Consider the following 10,000-nt stretch of genomic DNA (forward strand, 5'->3'; position numbering starts at 1 on the left):
GTGAGAGTAAAAATGAAACGAACGCAAATCCCTCTATGCGCGCATCTCTCAGAAATCAGAGCTTGGCAAGAGTAATATCAGCTCAAATAGGCTACAACATCATAGACATGTTCTACAATATGATATTGTATATTGTATGTATATTTAAATGATTTAAGCCTTGTACGATATATACTCGAATGAATGGAATTAGCACAGCACGATCACAAATCAAACAGCGTTAATTGCCGTCTCCGTCTCTCAGCAACCAAACCAGCTCTAATTGCCTAACTAAGATTCATATACATTAATTACTACTTGATATGTCTATTTAAATGTTTTAAACTTTGTATGATGTGATAAGCTACATGATAGATTTCTTTGTCTCAGTCTCTCTTGAAGCTGATCCCCGCTGTCCTCATGCGTATTTGGGGCTCGAACTGTGAGGTTTTTTTCCCTTTTTTTCATCAAGGCAACGTCTTTTTAAGAGACATCCCTGCTTATTTCAGCAACACAATGCCAAGATGACATGTTACAACAGTGTGGCTTCATAGTAAAAGAGTTCAGGTACTAGACTGGCCTGCCTGCATTCACTTAAAATACCAGCTTGTTTAGTGATAGTATGTGAGCACAGAGCCAGACCCACCTGAGCTAGATATCAAAGACTAGAAAGACAGTTCACTCCTATTACTTATGAATGGGAGAAACTGTCCCGCCTTCTAAGTAAAAGAGCCAATCGCTGATTGGAAAAGTCATTGCGTCACTGCATCGATCTATTAGAAGCTCCGGTTCCCATAGGAACCTGAGACTCACGCTTGGGTGCTTCTCCTCCGCTGGCCTTCCTTCGTTGTCTTTGGTCGATATTAACCTACGTTTCATTTCGTCGTTTCATTTCGACAAAAGAATTATCCTAAGCTTAAAGCCTAAAAAATTACCTTCGTGTCAGAATGTTTAACTTGGTGCTGTAGATTGGTCAAGGAAAGGCGGAACTATAGCGAATAAACTGTGATAATGTGAGAAATGTTGAAGGTGTCTGAATAAGTTTTGGTTGACTGTGTCTTGCCAGGCCACCAAGGAGACGACCAAGACAATCGGCCAGCCTATGGAAGCCCTGGCGGCTACGGAGAGACATCTATGGCTAAACTTGCCAGGAATAAAAGAGAAAGACAAGAGTTTTTAATGGACGCCCTGCTTTCCCCTCCTGGCCTCTTCAGCGACGCTGTCACCTCAGTCGTCGAGAGGTTTCAGGAGGCAAAAAAGCAAGCAGAGGCGTTCCAGTTCGGTCATTCCCCACCGGTTCGCCACTTCAGGGCACCAAATTGGCCCGAGAGACTGGTTTCCTTTGTATATTTTTTGGCAGAGTGGAAGCTTCTGCCAAATATATCTCAATGGGTCTTGCACTCCATAGAAAAGGTTACCTAATTCAGTTTGGGTCTCGCCCACCTAGGTTCAGGCTCTGGTTATGAAACAGGAGGTAAAAGCTCAGTTGGGGATGGAGGCCATAGAACATATTCCTCCGTTCAGGTTTTACAGCCGTAATTTTATTGTTCTGGAAAAAGGAACAAAAATGTTATCCAATTTTAGATCTGCGCCAACTAAAGCATTCGGTAAAGAAGCTCAAGTTCAAAATGCTGACTTTGAAGCAAATCATGTCACAAATCTGATCCTAGGATTGGTTTGTCACGATAGATCTCAAGGACGTATACTTACATTTATCCATCCTTCCACTGCAAGTCAAGTCACCTTCATTTATATAGCGCTTTTAACAATATAGATTGTTTCAAAGCAGCTTTACAGTGATTATAGGAAATTACAGTAACAGAGATTGTTTTGGCTTTACAGCAGCTCTAGAATAAAGTTATTGTCCAGCTAAAGTTAGATTTGATTGATTCATTTCCGTTGCAAAGGTCATTAGTTATTAACTTAGTGGCCGCTTACATGACACCGTTCTAACAGAAAACAGAAACTTTTAATGTGATCTGGCCGTTCTTTTGCACGATAACAGTGTTTGTTGAATTCTCAGACGCAGTGTAAGTTCCCTTGAGAGGGAATGGTTCTCTGAAAAGGGAACGATATGCTGCGTCACCCTGCCATACTTACTGCACACCTGTGATTGGCTTGCTTCAGCCTATCAGAAGCTAACTATCTAGCGTAGTGTCAGTTCTGGCAGGTAACGTTAGTTAAGCTCGTGTCAGCTGACTCTCATCTGATCCATGTCTACCTATAGAAATACGACACCTGTCACTGTATTCAGATATAAGCTGCTTCAGTCGCGTTTCTCAGGAGCTAATTACCCTCCTCCCATTAGGGAAGTACCCTTACTGATGATGGGTGTCCAAACAGCCTAAATGATGCGCATTGGATGGTGGTTCGTGGACACTGCACAGCGCCCCCTAAATTATTTTTTAGGGTTCACCCATCACAAGAGGCTGCCCCCCCTCCCTGGGGGAGGAGGTCCCGCGCCTCTAGCGTAGTGGGGGCAACGTGGGGCCCCGAAGTTCCCTTGGTGGAACTGCCGTCCCCAATGCAGTTTGGCCTGCGGCCACAGGGTGGCAGGGTGCCGTCCCACGCCCCGCCTATTCGAGCTATGCCCGGTCAAAATTCCACAGGAAATGAACATATCTCAGGAAGGAAGCCGAGTTGAGGCTCCAGACTCCAGGTGTGGGGGACCCACAGGGAGACTCCCCCCCAAGCCGGAAATCTGGAGCCTTAAGCCGGCAATAAAACCACTGTGATTATTAAATATCATTAAATGTGGGGTGGGGTGGGGTGGGGTGGGGTGGGGTGGGGTGGGGTGGTGGGGGTGGCGCAATGGATAAGACACATGCCTTTGGTGTGAGAGACCCGGGTTCGAATCCACTGTGAGACACCAATGTGTCCCTGAGCAAGACACTTAACCCCTAGTTGCTCCAGAGGCGTGCGACCTCTGACATATATAGCAATTGTAAGTCGCTTTGGATAAAAGCGTCAGCTAAATGAATAAATGTAAATGTAAATGTAAATATGAATTCAACAGCTGAAAATTTCAAATCGAAAACAGCATCCCACGTTTAACCTATTGGAGTTACGCCCGGTCAAATTTCCACAGGAAGTGACAATATCTCGGAAAGAAAGCCGATTTGGGGCTCCAGGTTCCCGGGGTACATAGCGGTAGTTTGGAGCCTTAAGTCGTCAATAAAACCACTGTAATTATGAAATATGACCCTTTAAAGTCCGCGGGAACCGGAAGTTGCAAACGACTTTTCTCCAGTGCCTGTGACATATTTCCCAGTGAAAAGGAATATTGAACAGAGGGCAGGGTTTTACTCTAGCGCTCCTCCTCTCCATCTCTCGCTCATTACAGACTAACAATTTGAGGGGAGTGGTTAAGCGTTTCCCAACCTAAGTCCTCAAACCTACGTCATCAGGGAAGGTCCTCCAATGCAGAGGGGAGGGGCATTTTCAGATTTTGATTAAAGATTATGAAGCCAAAACATTTTTTTGTGTGTTTTAACTTGCACGGATTAATTGTTCACCACAAGACTAGGAATATGTGCTAACAAAGTAAATACGGTCCATTTTGATTTCAGTTGGACTTTAATGGATAGTTCACAGACATCCTAGAGGGGCTCTGTCAAATAATTTACAGATGGGACTTCACCACTATACTTTTCCCTGAATCCAACGGCTGAAAATTTCTACGTCGAAAACAGCATCCCATCTGTAACTTATCTGACACGGCCCCTGTAAGCAGTCTTTTTGACAGCACGTGTCCCCGGCCCCCCTTTGTCCTTCGGGGGTCTGAGCGGCCCCAAACTTCACAGAAAGTAACGTTGCGTGTGCCTGTGCGACATACCGTGAGGCAGACCCGGTACGACCGACCTCTGAATAAAAGGTTACCGGTTTGCCCCGAATGGTCACCCAACGGACACTGCGGGTGCCCAGCGGTAGCGCTGCCACGAATTTGAATCTGATTAAAAGGCAAGAATAACAAAAGTGACTAAAATAATCAAAAGCACATTTGTGTGGGGACCCCAGGAGGCGGGAGTGTGCAAAGGCGGTATCAGGGGGCAAAAGGGCAACACAAAAATTTTTTGTGGTTCTTTTTGTGGTCTTGAATGGGATTTTTGCACAAACTACCTAGGTTCCCTTACTCCATGCCCAGCTCCTCCTCTTGTCCAGTCAGGATTTGGTATTCTGATTCCCCTGTGAATCAGACTAAATTCTTCAATTATGTTGTACATTAAAATATTGAATTAATGATATCTGCAATACATTCATGTTGGATCTGTTCTGTTTACCCTAAGGGGGGGTTATTGCTTATCCATGGATGCGCAGGGAGTTCTTGCCCAGAACAGGACCATACCGCCAATCCAAACTGTATGCTAATTGTCAATCGTATTTTGACGATATGGTCCTGACAGAACTGTTTGGTCTGGGAATGCTTTATAGCAGGGGTCGGCAAGTAACTTTGGCCTCGGGCCAATATTTTTTTTAGCCAGTAGATGGCGGGCCAGCTACACAGAGTCGGCCTATGGATACAAATTAAATACTCTTATATAGGTCTATAATCGCAGAATATGATGGGTCCGTCACCGTCCGTGGATCATTCGTTCAATCGTTTTTTCAAATTAAAACAAAAAACAAAAAGATGGCCCAACTCTCAACGGCAGGCGCGAATTTGACGCGCTATTCGCGTCCGGTGTGAACGCACAGTTATACTTTAAAATGTAATCCCGCGCCGCATGATTCCCTATGTGCGTTTCACACAGTATGCGGCGGTGAAATCGCCGCGCGACTACGGCTTTTCTCAAGTATTGGAAGAGTTTTGTGCAGCATTTAGGACTTCCAAAATAATCCGGCGGGCCAGAAAATATTGCTGGCGGGCCAGTTTTGGCCCGCGGGCCGCCAGTTGTCGTTCCCTGCTTTATAGTTTCCTGGTCATGTCGTCACCCCCCCTATGAAGTTCCATCATGCTATTGGACTGATTTCACAAGTGCTTCGCGATGCAAAGACGCAGAGATGTTCCCACAGCGTACAATTCCTAGACGCAGTGTCTTGTTCCCTTTTTCAGGGAACCATGGTTACAGTCTTAATAACCTTAGACGATTTCTGAATCGTCAGTCTTTGTTATTGACCTATTAAAGGGGCAATCAGACAGAAAGGACAGGTGTGTGTTTGTACCTGGCTAACGTGTGCAGGTCGATCTTATAGGTGTTTATGAATCCCATGTCTTCAAACATGCTCAGAACGCCCTGCGAGAGACAGACAGACAGACATCATCAGTGTTTCTCTTCAGTCGGTCCATGTGAATCTCGTTGTTGGTTCGGTGTGTGTCAGTACCATAGGCGTGCTGTCGTCCGACAGAGATCGTGGCGTGTAAGTGAACTCTGCAAAGTTGGGGTGGATTATCTGGACCGGCTCAATGCCGGTGTCCAGAAGTTTAGTGACCTCTTCCTCCGACACCTTCATATGGTACATCATCATTTCATTGGCCAGATGACTGCGGAACTGAGCCTCGTGGACCTTCTTATACAGGAGAGACTGACACACACACACACACACACACACACACACACACACACACACACACACACACACAGATATAAATAAACAAATAAGATATTACACATATCACATATATAAACACAAATGCATTTTATATATATTTTTATATATATATATATATATATATATATATATATATATATAAATGTATAGCACAATAATAATAATACATAAAAAGTAATAATAATAATACATTAATAGTACAAAATCATATAAATTGTATGAATTAGTAGCACAAAATAGTATAAATTGTCATTCAAAACGATATGAAACCTATATATACAGTATATATATACACACACACACACACACACACACACACACACACACACACACACAGTCAAACCAAAATGTATTCAGACACCTTCAGCATTTCTCACATTATCACAGGTTATTCACTATAGTTTAGAAAATGGTAATAAAATATGACAAGAACTCAGTTGATATTTGACTGGTTTTGTCCATCCTTCTGTTAGACTGTCTCACACATGAATTATGTTGAATATCTGTCAGCTGTTAAATTTAACTACACAATTAGAAATGACCAATTTAGCTCAACTAATTACCAAGCAATGCTTCATTTTGTTCAGTCTGTGGTGTACAAAGGTCGCATTAGCAATTAAAGAAAAAACACTTCAGCAAAACATGCTCAGGTCAAAGTGCCCCAATCATTTTTGGTCCCAAATTATAATACATTTTACTTGTAGTCACTGTATGAAGAATATTTGGGTGTAATATGTCACAGTTTACTTTATTTAGCTCTCCTCACTCCTGGACCCACTAGTAAAACAATATGAAATATGAAACAATATGTGGTGTCTGAATAATTTTTGGTTTGACTGTATATATATATAACAAAAATTTAATAAATTAAATTAATATTATGTATAAAAAATAAACATTTCTAAGCTATTGAGTTGTGTTTTTCAGTAATGTAGAAACTCGTACATGAGCGATACTGATGCCACAGTAAATGGAGAAGGCCGTCGCCAGATCCTCATCAAAACGATTGAACCACGGACCGTTAGTTTTATTCACCAGTTCTGCCACTCCAATCACCTCTGATGAGAAACCACAGAGTCAGACAGACAGTCAGACAGACAGGCAGACAGACAGACAGACAGAGGTCAGGACAAGCAGCTCAGAACAGTTCAATGTTCTCGTCGTCTCTGAGATCATATGGTTGATGCACGTCAACATCGCTTTGACTCAAAAGTCTCTGATTGCCCTCAACATCTCTACAAGCGAGCAGAACGACTACAGCAGAAAACATCACTCACACACACACACACACACACACACACACACACACACAGAAAGACAATGCCCTCGAGTACACACACATTTAATGTCCGCCTCGAGTTCATTCTCTCCGGAGCGTCTGCCTTTAGCGGTTGATTTTAACATGGCTGTTCGAGGTAATTGTGTTTGTAACATGTGTCAGGACTGAACCTTTACTGCTTTAACAATATAAATCTACAGCAACGTTCACCAGTAGCCTACACACTATAAAAAAAGATTATTGGAGTTTGTTTTACAAGAAAATAACATATGAGTCTTTCAACTTCAAAATGTCATGCCTAATTCAATGCCGTTTCTTTGTAAATATTTGTGAAATTCACTAGCTATTTCTTCACCAAATCCTACACCATTTTTTTTTTTCAGTGTAATCTACATGACTTTTTGAGGACTATTGAAAGAACTGGCTCTAATTTCCTCAATATCAATGTAAAATCCCTTTACCTAACAGAAGTCAATGACATCACCCTACAGGAAGTGACATCATTTTGGAGGGAAATCAACAGCACAGACATTAGTATGTATTATCAATTTTTTTTTTTTTTTTTTGTGTGATAATATTGTGAAATATTGTGACTTTTGAAAGAAATGCCTCCAGGATTGCGCTATCAGACCTTCGTTCTCGTCCTTGATGGGGAAGCAGAGTATGTTCCTGGTCCTGAAGCCCGTGCTGTCGTCCACACCACGGTAAAACAGAGGGTGGGAATACGCATCCTTGATGTTGAGGATCTTCCCAGTGGTGGCGACATGACCCGCGATTCCCTGATCCGCCGGGATACGAAACTCCTTCTGTTTATTACAGAGAGAGAGACACTTACTCAAGCTCTATAATAGCACATACACACACACTCACAGTCTGGTTCGCTATCTTTGTGGGGACTCTCCATAGACGTACTTCCTTTTATACTGTACAAACTGTATATTCTGTCCCCTTACACTAACCCTACCCATCAAACACACACACTCATTGCACCTCGTCATCGCTCACGACTCCTCCATCAAACACACACACACACACACACACACACTCATCGCACCTCGTCATCGCTCACGACTCCTCCATCAAACACACACACACACACACACACACTCATCGCACCTCGTCATCGCTCACGACTCCTCCATCACACACACACACACACACACACACACACACACACACACACACACACATCGCACCTCGTCATCGCTCACGACTCCTCCATCAAACACTTTGGCCACCAGTTCATGACTGACTCGATCCAGCAGGAACACAGAACAACTGTGAGATAAAGAGAGAAATCACTAAAATAACACTGTGAAACCTGAATAAATAAATCTGTTTCATCTCTGTCTGCATTAGACGTGTGTGTGTGTGTGTGTGTGTGTGTGTGTGTGTGTATGTGTGTGTATAATCTGTTTGATTAAATGTTACAATATTTGACTGGAGGTAATTGATATTTATGAGGCTGCTGTTCTTGTCATGTGAACAGTTGCAAGGCTGGAATTGGTTTGGACGAAACCCAAAACGATCAGAGGCGTAATTAAGCGTGTGTGTGTGTGTGTGTGTGTGTGTCTCACATCTCAGCGTTGCTCAGGTTTCTGGCCTCGACGATGATCTCCTGCAGTAACACAGACACGTCATCTGAACGAGAGAGAGACACACAGTCAAATAAACCCCATCATTCCTCATGAAGTCTTTAAATGTGAAGCTCCTTCATCACACGCGGAGTCACAGCTTCATCCCACATCCACACGGAAGATGAAAGCTGTTTAATCTCCACATGAAACCGTTTGACTTCTGTAATGTGACTGCAATCTATTTATGAGTTTGATTTTATTGCTGTAACCTTTTATTACATTAACCACATTAAGACTAACTAATGATGAAAGATGCAACAGCAACCTGTATCAAACTACAGATAAACATTAACCATCATCCCACACGACCTCCATGACATCAGCGAAATGACGTTCATATATTTACATATATACTCATATTCAACTTTATATAAAGAGCTGGTGATAATATAGATACATTTTGCAACAAAATCAAGCAGTTGATATGTTGAGGTGGTTTTTGATGACAGATAATGAAGACAAACAAGTTATAAAAAAACATAATAACGTCACAGATGATTCATTCACAATCAGACTAGGAATATGAGTTATGAGAGGAAATGTTAAACATTCAGATTTATCCACGCGAGTTTGACTCACCGAGGTGTGTGAAGAGATTCTTGGCCACTTGAAGAAGAGCCTGAAGAAAGATAAGAGTCAAACATCAAGAACGACACAATGACAAATGTGTGTGTCAGTGTGTGTGTCAGTGTGTGTGTGAGAGTGTGTGTGTGAGAGTGTGTGTCAGTGTGTGTGGACCTGCGCCTAGACACGACCACAACACATGATGAAGTCAGCCGGATCCGGGCCGTATCCAGATCAGATGGAGGACCTGTGCCTAGACACGACCACAACGCATGATGTAGTCAGCCGGATCCGGGCCGTATCCAGATCAGATGGAGGACCTGTGCCTAGACACGACCACAACGCATGATGTAGTCAGCCGGATCCGGGCCGTATCCAGATTAGATGATGGACCTGCGCCTAGACACGACCACAACACATGATGTAGTCAGCCGGATCCGGGCCGTATCCAGATTAGATGATGGACCTGCGCCTAGACACGACCACAACACATGATGTAGTCAGCCGGATCCGGGCCGTATCCAGATTAGATGGTGAACCTGTGCCTAGACACGACCACAACGCATTATGTAGTCAGCCGGATCCGGGCCGTATGCAGATCAGATGGAGGACCTGCGCCTAGACACGACCACAACACATGATGAAGTCAGCCGGATCCGGGCCGTATGCAGATCAGATGGAGGACCTGTGCCTAAACACGACCACAACACATGATGAAGTCAGCCGGATCCGGGCCGTATCCAGATCAGATGGAGGACCTGCGCCTAGACACGACCACAACGCATGATGTAGTCAGCCGGATCCGGGCCGTATCCAGATTAGATGGAGGACCTGCACCTAGACACGACCACAACGCATGATGTAGTCAGCCGGATCCGGGCCGTATCCAGATCAGATGGAGGACCTGTGCCTAGACACGACCACAACGCATGATGTAGTCAGCCGGATCCGGGCCGTATCCAGATCAGATGGAGGACCTGTGCCTAGACAC

At 43.7% G+C, this 10,000-nt stretch overlaps 1 protein-coding gene across 7 annotated transcripts in view; it reads right to left on the reverse strand.

The window, feature by feature from the left end:
• The window catches only part of pde2a (phosphodiesterase 2A), a 202,117-nt gene that overhangs the window by 17,781 nt on the left and 174,336 nt on the right, over positions 1-10,000 (reverse strand). For 5 of the 7 annotated variants that reach the window (XM_082179947.1, XM_082179950.1, XM_082179946.1 and 2 more), the window contains 7 exons: positions 9,025-9,064; positions 8,386-8,449; positions 7,954-8,086; positions 7,440-7,650; positions 6,475-6,587; positions 5,302-5,502; positions 5,143-5,213 (listed from right to left, as the gene is read on the reverse strand). In XM_082179947.1, the coding sequence (XP_082036073.1) occupies positions 5,143-5,213; positions 5,302-5,502; positions 6,475-6,587; positions 7,440-7,650; positions 7,954-8,086; positions 8,386-8,449; positions 9,025-9,064 (833 nt within the window). The remainder of the gene's footprint in view (positions 1-5,142; positions 5,214-5,301; positions 5,503-6,474; positions 6,588-7,439; positions 7,651-7,953; positions 8,087-8,385; positions 8,450-9,024; positions 9,065-10,000) is intronic. The other 2 variants (XM_082179948.1, XM_082179952.1) reach the window with 1 other exon arrangement.

The sequence above is a fragment of the Leuciscus leuciscus genome (assembly GCF_965113295.1).
Source record: "Leuciscus leuciscus genome assembly, chromosome: 9".
Classification (NCBI taxonomy): domain Eukaryota; kingdom Metazoa; phylum Chordata; class Actinopteri; order Cypriniformes; family Leuciscidae; genus Leuciscus; species Leuciscus leuciscus.